The sequence below is a fragment of the Pelodiscus sinensis genome, chromosome 13 (assembly GCF_049634645.1).
Source record: "Pelodiscus sinensis isolate JC-2024 chromosome 13, ASM4963464v1, whole genome shotgun sequence".
Taxonomy (NCBI): domain Eukaryota; kingdom Metazoa; phylum Chordata; order Testudines; family Trionychidae; genus Pelodiscus; species Pelodiscus sinensis.
Window position 1 is genome coordinate 3,214,776 of NC_134723.1, and position 19,587 is coordinate 3,234,362.

At 52.1% G+C, this 19,587-nt stretch overlaps 1 protein-coding gene and 1 long non-coding RNA gene across 3 annotated transcripts; one reads left to right on the plus strand and one right to left on the minus strand.

Annotated features, from left to right (window-relative positions):
* Positions 1-331: 331 nt before the first annotated feature.
* Positions 332-19,243, minus strand: LOC102451412 (uncharacterized). Of its 2 annotated transcripts, none has more exons than XM_075896684.1 (5): positions 18,994-19,243; positions 9,403-9,801; positions 6,760-6,885; positions 4,374-4,417; positions 332-2,004 (listed from the first exon to the last, which is right to left on the minus strand). In XM_075896684.1, the coding sequence occupies exons 1-5, from the start codon at positions 19,082-19,084 to the stop codon at positions 1,861-1,863; spliced, it is 804 nt and encodes a 267-aa protein (XP_075752799.1). In that variant the 5' UTR covers positions 19,085-19,243; the 3' UTR covers positions 332-1,860. The 2 variants fall into 2 exon arrangements, with proteins under 2 accessions (XP_075752799.1, XP_006118175.2); XM_006118113.4 differs by lacking the exon at positions 18,994-19,243 and adding an exon at positions 13,257-13,449.
* Positions 13,755-19,367, plus strand: LOC142818252 (uncharacterized). Its single transcript, XR_012895635.1, has 3 exons — positions 13,755-15,316; positions 16,604-17,712; positions 19,238-19,367. It is a non-coding gene; the product is annotated as an uncharacterized LOC142818252 (long non-coding RNA).
* Positions 19,368-19,587: the final 220 nt, after the last annotated feature.

Consider the following 19,587-nt stretch of genomic DNA (forward strand, 5'->3'; position numbering starts at 1 on the left):
AGGGGTTTCTTGCTCAAGAAACCCTTGTTGCCTGTCCACACTGCCTTCTTGCTCAAGAGCTCTTGTGCAAGGGGGCTTATTCCTCATGGGGAGAGGAATAACTCTTGTGCAAGAAGCCCTCTCTTCCGACGCTTTACTGTAAATTTACTTGTGCAAGTACACGCGTGCAGTGTAGACGCTCCGCTAGTTTGTGTGCAAGAACGGCTGTTTTTGTGCAAAAAGCCTGCAGTGTAGACATAGTCAAGGAGATGAAAATGGAACTGTCTTACCAACCCCAAACAGTCAAAAATCCTAAAATGGAATAGAAATCTTGAGATTTAAAAAAAAAAGATACACTTGGAATTCTTTTTATTGACCTATGAATTGTTATCCTTTAGGTCACACTAGGGTCACTTTTTGTCCACCACCCTGAGAGCTAGAAACATTTTTTCTTTCTTTCACCTGAAAACTGAGATTCTTCCACCTTCACAGGACTGCCGGAGCAGGGGCTTTGAGAGGGCCACCAAATATTGGGACAGCTGTGGTAAAATCACAAGAACGGGCAAACATAAAGAACGGTACAGAAATATGCCTCAGGAAACTGTCCCGTCCACTGAAAAAAGAAAACTACTTCGTTTTAGATTTACCGTAAATTAGCGTATATAACCCGCGCATGAGTATTACCCACACCTGTGTATAACCCACGGTTTTTCCTGATTGAGTAAAAAGTGTCTTACATACCCTGTGCACGTGGATAGCCCGCGGGAGATGAATCGCGGGTACTGTTACTGAAAGATAACGAGGGTAATTAACTCAGGTGTCATGAGCCTGTAGCACAGAAGCATTTGAGCTCCCAGATACAGAACTGCCAAAGCAGAGAGTAGATGGCCACAGCCCGACAGGGCAGACAGATTAGCTCCTTCGGGGTGAGCTGTCTGCCCCAGGCGGCATGGGAAGGGAAGGTGACTGGGCTTACCCTTCGCACTGTTTCCAACCCTCCCCAAATGCCTTTTGCCCATGCTGTGCACTCCCCCGGGGTGAGCTGTCTGCCCCAGGCAGGCAGAGCCAGGAGCTGAGCAAAGGAGCTGTGTCTTTAAACAGAGCACCCCCACCCCTTTCTCGGACAGATGCAACAGAGGGAAGAAGGTCCCTGGGTATTCCCACAGCAGGGGAATCTCCTCTCCCTCCCCACAGCAATTACCTCTTCCCTGAATTCTCGTCCCCCTCTGCTCTGCCTGCTTGGTCCCTCCCTGTGGCAGCTGCTCAGGCTACGACAGTGATTCTGATTCGGCACCTCAACCGGCACCCAAGTAAAAACCCCTGTATTACACGCGGACAAGTATAGCCTGCGGGGAAAAGGGGGGGCGGGGTTTGTAAAACTTTGCATAACCCGTGGGTTATCTACGGTAAAACACGGTAACCACTTTTAGATTTACATGGGCAGCTTTACAGGCTACTGAACAAAGAATATGGCTCATGGATGGACTGACTGTCCTTGAAGCTTGCGGAATATTCCAGGCCCTCGGGGCTCTGTGAGAACTGAGGCTTGCGGGGGAGCATAAGTCATTTTAGCTCCTGAAGTATCCAGCTCAAAAACATGCAACACGCCTTAGGCTCAGAATTGGGAATCTCGAGCTTCCTGGAGATCACGACAGCTCTTCAGCGTCGGTCCCACTGTATGAAAATGACATTTCCCTGGGGAAAGGGGAAATCCGGCAAGGGTCTAGGCAGGCCTGGGTGACTGCAGGGACCCAGCATCATGGGACCTCAGTCCTTACTGCCTCTGAAAAGGAACCCCTCCATTGTTTCCAACCGAGCCACCAACCACGTGGCTTCCGTAGTGCAGGAGCACGGCCTTCTCATGCCCCCCAGCAGCGGCTGTCAGCGTCCCGTGAAGCCGAGGGTCGCGTATTCAATCAGTGGCTCAGACTGGGTGAAAGACTTTTCTCGGGCTCGTTGCGGGCTGGCGTACAGGCTTGGCAAGTCCAGGGCATCTTCCGTGCAGGGGTCCTCGGGACTCCGGACCTAGAGTACAAATCGAGAGCGAGACCCGCTGAGGCCCGGGAGTCAGTCTGGATAAAAGGAGAGCGCTTGGGGCCTGCCTGTGGGGAGCAGGGCTGGTGTTTGTCTCCCTCCAAGGGACTTCTACCCAGAGCAGGGCCGGGAGCTGTTTTTGGGTCCCACAGAAAAATCAGTCGGGGGCCGCACACAAGTGAGAAACACCCTCCCCCGCAAAGTCCCGCACTGACATGGCCCCTGGATTGAGAAGAAAGACGCTTCCCACATTCCCCTTGAACACCTGAGCCTAGGGGGGCCCTGGCTAGAAGATTTTGTGTGCTCCAGCCCCCCGGCTGGGGGGAGCATTGGCAGGGGGCTGGATCCAGACAAGGGTTCCCCACCCTGGCCTAGAGACTACACTGCGTGGTCGATCGCGGACGGGGCTATCTTTAAATAATGACGTGTAATCGTGGAAAGCAGCGATTCATTCGCAAACCGTGTCTGGAGGAAGACCAGCCTTGTGGAGGTGGCTCGTTCAGTAATGGCTGGGAAGAGGGAAGGCCAAAGAGCGGGGGGAAATGGGTGGGGGTGGTGGAGGTAGGAAGAGACGCCCTCGTCAGACGGTAATGCACCGGAACGAGGGGCGCTCCGGGGGCTTCGCAAAGGGGCGGGTTCAGGCTGTGGTGATTTTTAACAAATGAAGCGCTTTGTCCCCAGCAGGCTGCTCTTGCAGGCAGAGCGCGTGGGAAAGAGCATGACAATGCCCAGCACAAGCGTTGGGAACCACACACAGCTGGGAGGAAAACCACGTCGATCCTCAGCCGGCAGGAGCAGCCGCTTCCCCAAGCAGGTGAGTCAGCGCCTGCCAGGCAGAGCTGGGCTGAGGGATGAAGAGGTCTCGAAGGCTGCAGTGCAGGCCTGAGGCAGGGACCCGCATGCAGGGAGCAGAGGGGGAGGCACAGGGCTGAGCTGGAGAGCAGAGAAGCCGGGGAGGAGGGTGTAGGGGAGCGGGGGGAGGAGAGGGACGCAGCTTTAAAGAGCAGCACTGATCTGACCCCTCTTTCCTTCCTCCTTCAACACAAAATTTCCGTTATTTCCCCGTCTCAGCCTTTGGCCTCTTTGTTCTCGCCCCTGTGACGTCCGCAGGAAGCCGCGTTTCTGGTCGGGGCTTAGCTCGGCAGCTCCGCTCTGGCAAGCGCCATCGTGCTTTGATCGCTGGTCTGAGAGAACGGCTGTGGGTTTGATGCTGAGGCCCGCCACAGCCACAGTGTCAACCAAGACACGTCAGTGCAATGCACTTTCCCCCGCCCCTGCCTCCCCTCTCCCCATCTTAGAACCTCTGTCTGCACCTGTGGGGCTGTGGAGTCCGGGGGCAGAGGGAGGATGGGAAAGAGACTTTTCCCCGCACCGTCCCCTATTGCATATAGTGCAGATATTAGTGTCTCCTTCACCATGGCCCAGAATTCCCATTGGCCATTAACACATCGCGCCAGTATTCTGCTCCCAGACCCAGGACCGTTTTTAGACTCCCCAGCCGGTCTTCAGTCCATAAAAGGAGAGGGTGCAGGCAGGCCTGCCCACAAGGGGTGGTGGGGTGGGAGTTGCCCTCAGGCCTGGCAATTCAAAAGGGCCCAGGGCTCCCAGGTGCTGCTACCGCTACCACAGCAGTTGCTGGTGTCCCTGGCCCTTTAAATCACCGCCAGAGCACCTCGGGGATGGGATTGTGTTGCGTTCTGGGCAGTGCAGAGGGCTGGTTACCCCCAGCCCCGCCTCTTCATCCAGAGGCCCCGCCTCTTCATCCAGAGGCCCCGCCTCTTCATCCAGAGGCCCCGCCCCTTCCAGAAGCATGGAGCTGGCACTCCCACCCACCTTGCCATGGGGCCCAGCAAATCTGTTGGCCCCTCCCCGGGTGCAGTTAAAGAAAATCCTGACAATCCCTTATGGATGCCACGCCAGCCATGAATTAAGATTCCTTCTTTCCATACGAGCCCGCATGCTGACTATCCAAACAGACTATCGGGTAGGAGGGCAGGTTTCACTGATCAAGGGTCTACTTCCAGGAGTGGCACCAAGAGTATAAATTGTCCTACAAAACCTGCGGTGATGCACGTGCTGGAAAGAGCCTCGCTTGATGCTTAGTGTTAGGAAAGTTATTGGGAACTGAGCACATCCAATAAAGAAATGACCAAGATAGATTAACATGGGACCCCCACAAACACATTTCCACCGAGTTCATTTTCCTAGTGCAACCGCACGTTAATGTTCTGGCCACAAAAATAAATTTCCCCCGTGTGGTTTCTATTCAGCTAGAATCAGATCTGACTTTCTGTCTTCTCACAAGCTGTGGGTTTTTTTTCCACTCAGATGTACCAGGTCATCGGTTTATTATTTCTTACCTGCTCTTGCCTTGTAATCCTGGTTGCTTTTGATCCAGCTGCACCTGCAAAGTTCACTTTAAGAGTTAGTAGAGATCAGTGAAGCTGTGGCCTCCATATTGTACACATGTCGTCCGTTGGTGCCCTCAGTGTTGTATACACAAGTAACACCTGGAGGGCTGGTAATTACTGAGGAGTCTCTTAATCATCCTGAAATTTATGAGAGCTTCATGCAGAGACACAAAGGAAAGTGAAGTTTTGCATTCATGTTACAATTTGCCAAAGCTACTCTGGGACTCAAAGGCAAAATAATTTGAATATACCTCCCTGTGTTATACCCAGAAAGGAATAAATTAATCACGTGTGTTTCCTGGGAGGATAAGGAGCAATCGGTATGGGAGCTGATTAGAGCCTGAATGAAAATGTTAGCAACAGGGACAGAAAAAATGTCAGATATTAGACGTGTTATGCAGGAACAAGTAATGGGACGGGGATTTGGCCCGGATAGGTGGGCCAAAAGGCAGGGAGGAATCAGAGAAGACCTCCATCTTGTGGGTCTGTCGAGCACAGAGAAAGGGAGTGTTGTCGACAGTGACAGGGGACTGGGAAGTGTTTGGGATGAAAGCTTGTGGCTGGGGTTGTTCCTCTCACAGCAGTGTGAATCAGGAACAAATCCACTGACATCCATGGACTTTTGAGCTGGAGGAAGCTCAAAAATGCCCCTCCAAAAAACGCTATTGTGTTGAAAATGAATGTGTTGGGGACGGTGACGGGGTGTCAGGACCCTGAGGATCGGCGCCCCCTGAACCCTGCACTGGGGGTAGGGGAGCGGAGATGCTCTGGGCCCGCAACGCGGTTCCCCTGCGGTGGTGACGGGGCTGTTCCCAGGCCACCGCTGGTGCATGCACAGAAGTGCACGGGGGCAGCACACGGGCCGGGAGGACAGCGCCTGCGCGGGCGTTCCAGTGGCAGAGCGCTGGGTTTCAAAAGCCCGCGCTGGCAGGGATAAGGGGACAGAGTTCGGCAGGGAAGGGGGTTCCAGGGGCTGGAGCAGATGAAGAGAGGGAGACCTGCCAGCGTTGGCCGGCCCATGGGGAGTGGCCTTCAGAGAGGAGCCGGATACAAATTGCTCAACCATGTTGCGGAGGGTGGCCACCTACACCAGCCTGGAGAGGAGGCGAGCTGAGGGTAGGAATCAACCCAGGAAGGGGCAAAGCAGACGTTGGGCTGTGGTGAAGGCCTCACTGGAACCTGTGGATTGGTGAGGTATGGGGCGCGTCCCCACCAGCTGAGCGGAGGAGCTGTATCCCTGCTCTTAGGGTCCTGGGATGGGACCTGGAGTGGGGGAGGGCCCAGGTCCCCCTACCCTCTGCGAACTTCAGATGCAAAAACTGAGAACTGTTAGCCAGAACCAGGGCCAAAGGACTAGTCGTTTTGGCAAATAACTTAATACAGAGTTGGGAAGGACCCCGGGTGAAGGGAACATGATTGGAAGGGGCTCGGGACTGCTGTCCACCAGCTCACGGTGATGAGATCTCCGAGTGAGCATTTAATGGAGCATTACCGCCCCCCCGACGGGGACAGGGACAATGGGTCAGACTTGACTTTGTAACGTTGTAAACATTTTTTTAAAAGAAAAATGCATCAAAAGGGCTATCGACATTTTTCTCATACAGTTGGGTGTTGAGTAAACAACACAATTACAGCGGCCACAGCGATTCTCCCTGCAGTAACATTTTCAGTAAAAACGTACACAAATCAGTGAAAAAATTCCACAAAATGAAAAATGGGTCCTGCCGACAAAGCGATGTTTACACTAATTTAGGTTGAACCTCTCTAGTCTAGCACCCCGGGGACCTGACCACTGCTGAACCAGAGAATTTGCTGGACCACGGGATGTCAATATTGTCTAGCAGCATTACCAACACTTCCACTGCTTGCTGGGTGCTTAGAAAACATTTAGGGGTAAATTAGAGCTAAATAACAGCACAGAACACCGAGACCGGGACTGGTGGATGTAAACAAGCTTTATGGAACTGCAGGAAATTTAGCCACACCTGTGATAAGTGGACATCCAGCTAACTATCATCATGCTGGACCACGGATGTTGCCAGACCAGAGTGCCGGACTAGGGAGGTCCAACCTGTACTTGTCCCACAAAACGTTTGGCATTCAGAGTTGGAGGGGGCTTATGCACCCTGTGAATGACAAAACCTTTGTTGCTTAATTGACAGTAATGACAAAAGCTCAGACAATCCAAGAAGTCGTGCAACCAAGACTGTGACCATGAGTCATGCCACCACCCTACAAACACAGCAATGCAGCTTTGAATTTTCTTTAAGAAACTCCTTAGAAGAGCCCAAAGCACAAACAGTAGCAAGTGAAACCATCTAGCGGATTGACTCACCCCGGCACCAACTGTAGCAGAACGCTAGCAGCAGCAGCAGGAGCACAATAGAGAAACCTCCAGCAATGTACTCCAGCGGGTACACAGGGATGGCAGGGTCGTCATCTTCAGTAGGGTCATCGGACTCTGACAAATACAAGAGCAGGAGCAATCTGGGTCTTTTATCCAATGGCAGCTACAGTTTGCATGGACCACACAATTTTTCAAAGGAAAAGTGCCAGCCCGTCTAGTCTCGTGGCACAAGCAGTTGCAAGTTACTACAGGAGAGGCCAGGAAGCACTTTGGCTCAGACTGCTGAGTGCCGTGGCTAGTGGCTTTTCTGAAGTTAGGAGAAATTAACCGAGTGTTGCCCTAAAACGGCGATGGGCAAACCAGGCTAGTGAAGGGCCGTGCAAGTGACTTCTGTTCATCTCAGGGAGCTGCAAGACTGTCGTATCCAAGAAGGTCTCCCAGGATAGGGTGGTTTTGCTCACTGTGCTTGGCTACCTAGAATTCGTGGCATGGGTGGATTGAACCATGGCATCATTGTGGTTGGACACAGAGGGAGTGCATGGCTCTCACAATCAACGTGCATTCAGCACACCCCTCACTTCACGGGCCCCGGCTTTATGTGCATGTCACGTTTTGCAATACGGGCAGGAAGAAAACTACGCTGCTGAAAACCAACAGGCTCGGGCAACCCTGTGCATGGGCAACAGCAAACAATATGTCTCGTGGACCACTCATAGGCCCCGATGGGCTGCATGCGGCTCTGCATTCACGTTTCCCATCACTGCCCCTAAATGCTCTGTACTTGGCAGTTGGCGAAAAACCGGGAAAACCCGCCCAGAGTGGCTCATAGATCCTCTAATTACATTAGCCCAGGGCTCCTCTCATGCCTTCTGCCGTGCAGAGAGGAGTGGAAGGATGGGATTATCATGCATTAAGGGTGGGCATTTGCACACGTGGAGTCAGCAGCAAAGCCGTTTTATGCTCCTCCCCCCACTCCTGCACAGCGATTATGATGCAGATTCGCTGCGTGGTTGAAAGAGGCATGCCCGCTGGGAAGGAGTAGGAGCCAATTTACAGGACATGTTGCTCCAGGATCTGATACACTTTGTTATGTGTCTGGACGCAGAATTCTGCCGTCCGGCGTGACCCACACACATGGGGAGGGCCAAGGGCACACATGGAAGAGAGCCGTTGGGGCCGCTCAGATACACCGTGAGCCCATGCTAGCCGTTCTCATGGAACTAGTTTCTGGCTCATACCAGGCCCCATGCTCTGATGGGCTAATGCATGGCGATGATATGTACTCCAGTGCATGCACACGTGAGTTACACGTGTTGTACAACTGCAGTGTTTAAAGGTTAATTCACAAGGCCCCGCTCACATCAATAAAATACCTTCTCCACCCCGTCACTGTTTGAGGGGAAGGAAAAAACAGGAAGGAAAGTATATCTAAAACACACACACACACAAAGGAAGGAGACATCCTAAACTAACACTTCTCCTAGATCTCTCAATGGATCTTGTCTCGTCTGTGTTTCTCTTTTGCACACTGGGCTCCTCTGGGCAGACCCTGTGTTTTTATGTGGCACGTACCTTACCAAGCACATTCTAGATGTTTAACACACAGTAGTAAGAAGAACCTATGTAACTGAATCAGATAGGCCTGGCCAGTAGAGTTTGATCCTTGGTATACAGCACATGGACAGTAAAATCTGACCCGACCTCTCTCACAATGATAGGAATCCTAGCACTGACTTGGTTTAAAGCGGGGTAGCCAAGAGTCTTTGCATTATCGTGTAAACGTTTATCGTTGGTGTCTGGCAAAGTGTGCAGGTCACATCTGGCTCTCAGAGGAGTTTGCCGTGAGATCATATTTAGGTTATACGTGGTAACCTGACAGTAAAGAATCATAAATGGTTGGGACGTGATTAGGGTGACCTGGATATTGTTACATGGCATAGCACGGTTTAGAGTAATGATTGTAATTGGTTCTTCTAGTTAAAAGAACAGATCACCTGTAACAGAGAAGTAGCTAGCCATCTTCGACACCTTTAATTTGACCAAGAGACCAAATACGATCTTTAAGGATTACCAGGCTCCAAAACTATGACTAAAAAGAAAAAGAAATGGACCAGCCCCTCTCAATGCGATTCACACTCAGCCAAAGACCATATTCCTGTTACCTCACACTAATTACTAATCAATATAAAACCCAGGGAACAAAAGCTCCAGGAAGTACCTCCAGTGCAATGCAAGCAGGAAGGTTAAAAACTGTGGAGACTTCAGAAGTAGTTAACTTTTCCCAGGGAGGCTAGCGATGTATCTCCCCCCCGCAAAAAAAAACCTCCAAACAAAACACAACCACCCTGTTTTATGATAGTTGCATCAGAATGTATTCTCTGTGTGTGCTGCGTAATCCTGGAGCCATGAAATACTCCATAAATCTGGGATCTTTGGAGGGTGGAAGGGGATGCAGGGGTTAAAAGATTCACTTATCTCAGAGACTAACATTATTGGGGTTCTCATGCTGTGCCCTGACTCTGCACATGGTAGAAAAAAACCATCATTTCCATGTGACTGTGTCGATGGCACCAGCAACAGGCCCGACTCCCTTGGCACTGTGGATGTTATACATGATGGCTGAGTGGTTACCTGTGCTGCTGTTGGTCGGCTGAGAGGTTGATACCACTAATGAAATTTCTCTCCTTCTCATGCCATTGATGGTGACGCTGTAGATGCCGCTGTCGCTGAGCTGTAGGTTCTGAAGGAGCAGAGAAATATTTTCAGGGAAAAACACAGCCCGGCCTTGGTAGGCGGGAAGTGTAAAATGATTCCCAGCGCAGCGGGTGGGGAACCCCTCAGCATCGACAGAGCAGCTATTCACTGTATAGGTGACGAGTGGATTAGGGGTGTTACTGAAACGCCACTGAATTGGCAAAGGAAAGCGAAGTGACACTGGGAAGCTGTAGGTGACATGCAGGAGCACAGATTGTCCAACGGTTCCATTGACTGACTCTTGAGGGACTTCTGTCACACGAGCTTGCGAGACACCTGCAAAACATGCACAGAGACCAGTGCGTCAGCCAAAACCGGGGAGAACTGGCAAGCGGCCATTTGGCAAACACTGTAATGGGAAACACTCATCTCTGGAGAGAAGTCACAATAAATCCCGTTAAAACAAAACGAGGTACAAATGCGGTAAAGGCCAGCTTCATGTCTCATGCGTCTCACACAGCCCCTTTGCTCTGTACCAGTCACACAGGGGCTGCGTTATAATCCCCTTGGACAATGAATTCTGAGCCAGTGTACACAGGGGAAGGACCTACCACTCTGGTTCCTTTATAACAGCAAATACCCTGATTCAGACAAGCCCTAGGCTCTCAGTAGAACACCCACAGGCCAGGCGCAAGTATACTGATCGGTTCTGTTTTCTCAAGGGAAGGCCCACGCCGGACCTCCAGGTGAGGTGTAGAATACAGGCCTGGGGCAGGGTTCTCCATGGGAGTTAGAATTTTCCTCTCTCGGCCATGGCCTGGCAGCTCCCCAAACACTACTGCAGGGCAGAGGGGCTCCTACTCATGCTGTGTCCCCCAGCAGATGCAGGGCCGGTTCTAGATTTTTTGCTGCCCCAAGCAAAACATTTTTTGGCTGTCCCCCCCCTTTTGTTGGCTTCGCACTTCACAATTTTTTTTGTTTTGTTTTGGTGACAGAGACAAGATTTCCAGCTCACACAAAGCTCTTTTTCAAGAGTGGGAAATGTACCTTAAAACTCTATTGTATTGTTCTTATAGAAATAGGCTACTTTTTACTTGTGGTTTGAATGCATGAAAAACTATTCACACAAATAGTTTATCTTTCCTTAACTAAGTACCAAAAATAGAAGGAAGAACTTGTGCCACATCTAAAACTCAAGAGCTGTGTCTAGACTGGCAAGTTTTTCCGGAAAATCAGCAGCTTTTCCGGAAAAACTTGCCAGCTGTCTACACTGGCTGCTTGAATTTCCGGAAAAGCACTGATGATCTCATGTAAGATTGTCAGTGCTTTTCCGGAAAAACTATGCTGCTCCCGTTCGGGCAAAAGTCTTTTTCCGAAAGACTTTTGCGCAAAAGGGCCAGTGTAGACAGCACAGTACTGTTTTCCGCAAAAAAGCCCCGATCGCGAAAATGGCGATTGGGGCTTTTTTGCGGAAAAGCGCGTCTAGATTGGTCACGGACGCTTTTCCGCAAAAAGTGCTTTTGCGGAAAAGCGTCCGTGCCAATCTAGACGCGCTTTTCCGAAAATGCTTTTAACGGAAAACTTTTCCATTAAAAGCATTTTCGGAAAATCATGCCAGTGTAGATGTAGCCAAGTAGTTTATGGCTATATTTAATCAATCTTCAAACCAATTACAATCAGCTAACAATACCACGCTGTGTTAACATACTTGTCAACCAATTATGATAATTATAGCACATAAGACATCTAAACTACATCAATAAATAGTTGTATTGTTAAACTAGATTTGTTTTGAAATGCAGTGGCTCCTTATGTGGCTCTAACACATCTATGTTATCAGATAAACTGAGATCAGTGGGTGTGCATATGCACATTATTTTTGTGTATCCCTCTTTTTAGTAGCCATTATATATTCAAGTTTATGAAGTGTTAGAGGAAGTGGAGAGTTGTATGTGCCCAATACAACTATATATGGAATGAAGCTTGCCTTAGAGACATCAAACACAAAAGTTTACCCAGATCAACCAAGTTTAATTCTTTAAAGAAATATCTATGAAACACCATGTGTGGTTCTTTGAAGAGTGTAGAACAGTTAATATTCTGTGTGTGTGTGTATGTGTGTGCGCGCGCGCTGGATCCTTGTTTGGTTCTACTTCTACTACAAACATGAACAAGAGAAATATACTAGGAACAGACTTCAAAGGGTCCGTGGGGCTGAGGCTGTCGGGGGCTGGGGGCTCGGCCAGCAGGCTGAGTGTTTGTAGGTTTGCCAGGTGTCTGGTATTTTCTGATTTTTTTATCGGACAGGAAGCGAAAATACCGGACACCTGGCAACCCTAGGTGGAAAGGGGGCGTCTTACCTGGGATTTCCATACGATGTAGGCGGAGGGGTGGCTGATGCTCTCGGAGTGGAGAGGTAGCGGCTCCCGGAGGAGGTAGCGGCTGCTGGGGAGGAGCAGGACTCAGGACAGGGGCGGCCAGCAGGCGCACATGGTGCCAGTGATGGCTGCGCAGCTGCTGCATCTCCCACAGCCCTTTAAATTGGCGGGGCGGGGCGGGGCGGGGCTAGGTGTTGCTGGGGATGGGGAGGAGCAGGACAGAGAGGAGATGGGGGCGGCCAGCAGGCTCCAGGGCTCATTGGGCTGTAGCCCTTTAAATCAGCAGGGCGGGGCGGGGCAGGGCGGGGTGGGTCTAGGCGTTGCTGGGGATGGGGAGGAGCAGGACGGAGAGGAGATGGGGGTGGCCACCATATTGGGTGGTGGCCCTTTAAATCGGCGGGGCGGGGTGGGTCTAGGCGTTGCTGGGGATGGGGAGGAGCAGGACGGAGAGGAGATGGGGGTGGCCACCATATTGGGCGGTGGCCCTTTAAATCGGCGGGGCGGGGCGGGGCTAGGCGTTGACGGGGGAGGGGAGGAGCAGGACAGGAGACGGGGGCAGCCAGCAGGCTCCAGGGCCATTGATGCTGCCAGCTGGCTGCGTGCAGCTTTGGTGTTTTCGGCATTTCCCGGCCGCGGCCCTTTAAATCGGCGGGGCAGGGCTAGGCGTTGCTGGGGCGGCACCGGCTGCTTACCTGAAATGCAGCCCCTGGCAAAGTGCCACCCCAAGCACCTGCCTGATTTGCTGGTGCCTAGAGCCGGCCCTGGGCAGACGGTACTAGCAGGCGGATCGACAGAGTTACTGTGCAGCTTGAACCCGCCATCAGAAAGCTCCGTGTAGCACGACAAAAGCAACCAGGAGACCAGCAGATTGATTTGGGCACCAGCTTCCGTGGGCTGTAACTCACCGCGTCTGCTGCTCACACAGAGAGCCGTGCTCGCGCGCTGGGTAAGCGCTAATCTCACCATACACTTCTCCTCACAATTCTAGCCAGAGCTCAATAGTGTAACACCCGTTGTACAGACCAAGCCAACACTGACCACCCATTAAACACTAACGCAGAGATTCGGAGAGAGCCCCCTTTTGTGTGAAGCAAAGAATCCGTTACAGCCCATCTCCGTTTTTTAAAAGCGGCATTACGAATAGAGAGTAACCCGTGTCAAGCGGCTATTAACTAAGTCACCACATGACACCCCCTCGAGGGAAGAATTATCCTGCCCGTTTTGAATCTGGGGACACTGAGGCACAGAGGAGCAAGACGACTCACTCAATATTGCACAGCAAGTCACGGGCAGAGTTGGGACTGGAACACAGGAGCTGCTGTGCCCATTCCCCTCCATTTTACCCTGTTAGTCACTGTGATGTATCGGGCTCCCGTTCTGCATTCTCAGCTCTAACCCCGTCCCCGAACTTACCGATAAGTAGGAGGAGTGGAAAGACGTTCTGGCAGCTCCTTTGGAACATGTTTCTCTGCGCTCAGACAGTGGCAGCGAGTCTGTGGGAGGAGATGGGCTCGCTACTGAGGTCTGAAATGCCCTCTCCTCCCAGGAAGGAAGTTGCTTTCATTCTGGGGGTGGTTTTTCCCTCAACCTTTCACCCCTGCTAGCACCTGTGAGTGATTTCCTCCGCTGCCGGTAAGACAGAGGATCGAGTCTGAAAGTGACAAGTCACTGCGTACAGAGCCAGAGAAGGAGGAGCGGGTGTTAAAATCATTGCACGGCGAATGCAAAAAGTGCCTGCCACACACACAACCCTAAACAGGCAGGTCATCAGGAATCGCTGAGGCGGGGGAAGGTCATTCTGCCTGGAGCACTTCCATCAGCCTCCATGAAGGTCAATCAAAGGCCCTTTGCTTACTGGCCGCAGGATAGAGGAAACTACGGTGTAGCATTTGGTTAAACACTCCTGGCAGCTGGCCGGGTGAGTGGGTTTAAATACAGGCCAGAAAGGCCCTTAGTTTTCAAAGCGCAAATGCCTTTGGTGAAAGAGCAGACAGGGCTTCCAGGGTCCAACGGGGCTCTCGGGCCTGGACTACACTTAAAATTTATACCAGCACAACTACCTCAGCAAGGGGTGTGGAAAAACCCACATCCCCTAGCAACACAGCTAGGTGTCAACCCCCCCCCCCGGCCCACACACACACACACCAGTGCGACACAGCCGTGTTGACAGCCACAAGCTTTGACAGCACAGCTAAACTCCACTGGGGTGGAGTTGTTCCCACACAGCCAAACTCATCCTGCGGTCAGCAACTCTGTGTCCACGCGAGGGGAGAAGGCCAGCGTAGCAAGGCCAGCGTAGGCTCTGCAGGCCCAGCACGGCCGCAGGAACGTTAAGGCCTCTGAATGAACGGTTGAAATATTATTCAAAGTTTAACAGTTTCAAAGCAGCACCGTTTCCTGTCCCATTCGGTATGTGCCTGACACCCCCCATCCCTCGCGCTCATCAGAATGATGTAAGCCCCCGCTCTTCCAGGAGCTACGCCAACCACAGCCATGACACTTCTGTGACCTTACACAGTCACACGTCCTGCACTGGTGCTTTGAGACTGAACCCCCCCCAGATACACCTGAACTTTCGTATCCAGAGCAGTGAACTCTGCCCTTAGCTACAGAGTGCAATAGAGAGCAGAACGGGGTTATCCACACACAGCCAGCCAGTGTGGCGGCTGGTCAACCAAACGGTGGGTTTGTGCTTTGTCCCTTGCTAATTCCTCCTCTCCCCTACCCTGCTCCCCCCGGAGATCTCTGTGCTAGGAAGGGGAGAGTCTTTTCATCATGTCTCGCTGCAGAGAACTTTTTCCTGTTGCTGAGGGGGGTGGCCAGGATGAGATGAGTGACAGAAATGTAGAGCTGGAGGCTGGTTGTGAGACAACCGCTCTGAGTGACTGTAGCGCTGTGGCTGTTCACGGACACGGTGCTTTCTCCATCTGCACAGTCCAGACAAGCGGTGTCCTGTGGTCCCATTTGACTCGAGCTTTCCCCTGCATCCGATGAGACGAAATGTTTGGAACTGAGGCCGTGACTGATCATGTGGGTCAAGGTGTTAGCGAGCTGTTATTCTTTGCAGACCCACTTAAATTAAAATGCCGGTCCTGGGCCAGATGGAATTAGGACACAGCTGTGTGCCAGCAACTCCATATTACCCACCTAAAGGGGATTCTCTTCTACCCCAAGGGCAATGGGAGAGTCCTTTCAGTGTGCATAGGACCACCTCACACACATTCTGCAGCCACGAGGACAGCTGCTCGCAGGTTGTAAAAGAGGGGAAGGGCTAAAAGGCCATTAGCTCTCCGAGTGGTAACAGCTTCCTTCCTCCGCAGAGGGGACATTGAGAGCCATTTGCTTGACTCGTGCGCTCAGTACCACATCACCCTGCCCCTGCGGAGGTGGTGCTGGATCCCAGGTCGGAGCCTGGAGCTACACGATGTTCTGCAGGAGGGTCCCGAGCTGCTTTTGCATCCTTCTCGTACTCGGTGAGTTGGGGAATGGGGCTGAGCCAGAAATACTTGAGCTAACATCCTAGATGGGCTTACGGTGCCGAAGTTAGATCCAGATTCCAAACGGTCCAAGGTCTGGGGATGTTCAGAGCTGGGGCTTTGCATCAGCTCTCCCCAAAGACAGGAGCTCTTTGGGAACTGGGATCGGAATCTGGGTGGTCAGAGACGGGGAGTCAGCAGCAGGGGTTCTAGATAATCACCCCTCTTCAGGGTGTTGTCAGCACTATAAGAGGCTGGGTTAAATATCCAGCTGTTCAATAACATGGGAGTTTAAATATCCTCTTAAAATTAACAAATGCACGGGCTTCATCCTCCTGACCCCACCCCAAAAGCTGTGGAAAACCTACTCCCGACCCTGCAGTACCTCCCTGCTCACAAGCACAGAGTCTGTGCATGGAACAGGAGACACGCATTAGTGGGAAAGGGACACAGAGCAAATGTAGGAGACCTGCAATAATAACGCACAGATCTGAATAGTAAATTCACCCCCCCACACAGCCGCACAGTGCCGGTAACTCGGTTCCTCAGGTGCTGGTGCAAACAGCCAACAAGACAGCTCTTCTTTGCCAGTCACTTCATCCCCCGGCTGCAGCCCACTCCCCGGCTGATGTCCAGAGTTCGAGCAGCTCTGTATCCAGCTCTTAGGCGAAATGCTGCGGCTCCCTCCCCCAAGCCAGCCAGTGTGATTTCAGCTGCCACAGTGCTTGCTCGGGGGGGCCCTCTCCAAACACTTTCATCGTTGCTGCCTCCCCCCTGTAGCTGCAGCGCCGGGCCACCTCTCTCCTCCGCCTCAGCGCTTCACAAAGTCTCCCACACAAAGAGGCCCATAGCAGACCTAGCTCCCTGAAGCCAGGGCCGCTGGCGTGCACTGCCAGTGAGAACGAGCTAGTCCTTCCCTGAGGCTCTCTCGTGGCCAGGCAGCTGTTGGGACAGGAAAAGGCTCTAGCTACGGACCGAGAGTGTCTCTGGTAGAACCTCATTCCCTTCTGCAGTTCCTTGATGAGACGTGGTCTAGCGCAGCTTCTCCCCGCACACACCACGGCTGCAAGGGCCAGGAGCGCAGAATTTTTCTCTCTGGCAAACTGAACTGGCTCAGTCCCACAATGGCAAGTGGGACCAAAACCAGCCTGCATTTTAGTTAGGAGTCACAAGTGCCGTCGTGCCCACTGGTGGGGACAGAGCAATCGCAGCTGCATTCTCTCGGCTGTACCGGGGGTGGGGGGGAGCGATTGGCTGATCTCTGTTTGTGTCGGTTTATTGCAGGCTCCTCCCACGCTCTTCTCATTGAGGTCCCTCAGGATTCAGTCCGTGGAATTGTCGGCCAGTCTGTCCTCCTGCCCATCTCCTACCGGCTCCAGCCGGGGCCATTTCTCACTCCGCTGACCATTCAGTGGTACTTCAGTAACACCCCTAATCCACTCGTCCTCTACACAGCGACTAACTGCTCTTTCGGCGCTGAGGGGATCCCCACCCGCTGCTCTGGGAATCATTTTACACATCCCACCTACCTAGGCCGGGCTGAGCTGTTCCCTGAAAATGCTTCTCTGCTCCTTCGGAACCTGCAGCTTAATGACAGCGGTGTCTACAGCCTCACCTTCAGTGTATCGCGACAAGCTAGAAACATCATATTGACTGTGTCTGAACCGCCCGGGAACCATGGAAACCCAGAGGCGGGTGGGTATGTGACCAGCGATCAGCTCGGCCCTGAAGGGCCCTGACCCATCCCCAAGGTCTTCGCTTAACACAGGACAGTGCAGATCATGTCGCAGATAGACCCAGCTCCCAGCATCAGCAATAGGGACAGCCAGGGGGCCCAGGAAGCCAGACGAGTGTCTGATCCCCCCTGCACACACCAGGATAGCGAGAAATCCCACTGACCCAGTTGGAATGTATTCCGACAAAAGGCTCAGTTCTGGCTTCATGTCCTCAAAAGGCACCAGCTCCATTTCCAGTCAAAGATTTTGGACCCCACCCAAATCCCACTAGCTTTCATGGAAGCAGGTTATTGGAATTCCTGAACCGCACATTCACATCCCCCTCTGTTTCCTTACCTCGTACTTCTCAGCCCTGGGAAAGCAAAGAGCTGCGGGTACTTACAGCCCCTAGGAAACCCCAATCACACCCATACACAACACTCAGCAAAGGCATTCGAAATCCCCCACCAGAAAGGCGCCTAGTGGCACTAGTGACCAGCCAGTGCAGAACCTCACACATTAACCCTCTGTTTCCAATTGCATTGCTCACGACCAGAGGCTATGGGGGCCGGGAGCACGTCCCAAGCCATATGCGCCATATTTGCAGTGTGTTTGCTCTGTGGTGCCATCACCATCGTGGCTCTGTTCCTGGTGCTGTTCCTGCACTTCACACACACGGTGAGCACGCTCAGTCAATCCGTGAATTGTTAACCCTCAGGGAGCTCTGGGCTTCACATTCCTGCTGCACCGAGTGTTCCTCTGGGGCATCAACAGGAGTCAGGCAGAGATACAGAGGAAACAGGAATGGTGAGAAGTCGGCCCATGGGAATGCAGTGATTGCTTCCGCACAAGGCTGGTGCGTGCCCCTCCCCCTTGCTCCGAGTGACAGTTTTCTGACTCTGGCCTGGCTACACCGCAGCAGTGTGGGGCACAGACAGTACGAGTGTAGCTACCCACCACAGGGAAAACAGGCTACAGTTGCACTACAGTGAGTCGCTACACGTGGCAGTGAAAGGCTCGGGCATGGAAGGGCACCGGCGATAGGACACTGCACTAAAAATGCTGGTGTAGGCGAGTGAGGCGTTGGGTAGGCGTGTGGGGAGCTGTGTAGGGCACGTACCCTCAGGGTCTGGTGTGTCTTCCCTCATCTACGCTACTGACACCAGTGGGGGGGGCTGCAGGGCATGTACTGTGACACTGCCATAAGGACAGTTCCTTGTGGACAAGTACAGGCAGTCCCCGGGTTACGTACAAGATAGGGACTGTAGGTTTGTTCTTAAGTTGAATTTGTATGTAAGTCGGAACTGGTACATATTGTAGGGGAAACTCTAGCCAAACATTTCTCCAGAGCTCAGTTTTATTCTCCCACACCTCACTTCCCTCAGTCCTTTATTCTCAAGCTGAGGTGTCTGCTGAGAAAAGCCGCTCCGCGTCTCCCTGGTCTGCTGGGGGGGTGGGGCGCTAGCTTCGCGTCTCCCTGGTCTGCTGGGGGGAAGCAGCTAGTGCGAGGTTGCCTCACCCCGTTTGTAAGTAGGGATCCGATGTAAGTCGGATCCATGTAACCCGGGGGCTGCCTGTACATCGAAAACAGATATCGATAAAGACAAATCTATCACATTTGATACCCATGTATCTATATTACCTAGCTCTCTCACTGGAGACATGTCTCCACATGCTAATACTGCATCCACATTCCTGTTCAGCAGCACTTTTAAAATACAAAACAAATTGCAGACTAGTAAAAACTGATCTATAGACCTCAGAAAGAAATTGACGTGTCCGGTTTCCTGGAAATACGAGCATGTGACCTTTACAATACAGGCTTCTGACTGTCAGTTGTTGGGACTGAGTGACAGGATCACTCAATGATTCCCTGTTCTGTTCATTCCCTTCACTGACCGCTATTTGGAAGGCAGACAATCGAGATCTGACTCAGTACGGCTGTTCTCATGTTCTTACCTTCACAGTCTTTGGGGCCAGTTGATATTCGCAGTCGTAGCTCATTTAGCAATAGTTCCAACTTCAGCAATAGACAGCTACTGAAATACATACGGACGGGAAATTGAAAGTGAATGTTGTATTCCTCTCCACACTGCTGATGGGCCCACTTCCGCAGCCTCTGCTCCCATGAGTAGGGGCTGCAATATCAAGGCCTAAATCTTCCCTTCCCGGACTTCTTTCATTTCTGGCTATTTTTCCCCAGACATGCGCCCTGCTGCCTGCACCCCAGGAAAGCTCTGAATCCTGCTGAGGAAATGAGAGCTGGCTGCCCCCGACACCCTGCATCAGCATCTAAGCGGGGTCTGTGGAGCCCTTTGTAAGCAGCGTGTGTGGAACCTTCAAAGCAGGGACACAGACCTGGAAGCCTCCCAGGTACGAGGATACGAAGGGAAGAATAAAACTACGTTGCTCTCTCCTACCGATGGTGCTTTTCAGATTGACACCCCCAAGGCCTTTACTAAGACATTACCTATTTTAGAGCCTGGAGCAGAGGCAAAAAGCGGTGAAGTGAAGCTGACACAGGTACAATAATGGAATCATACCTCATGCCTC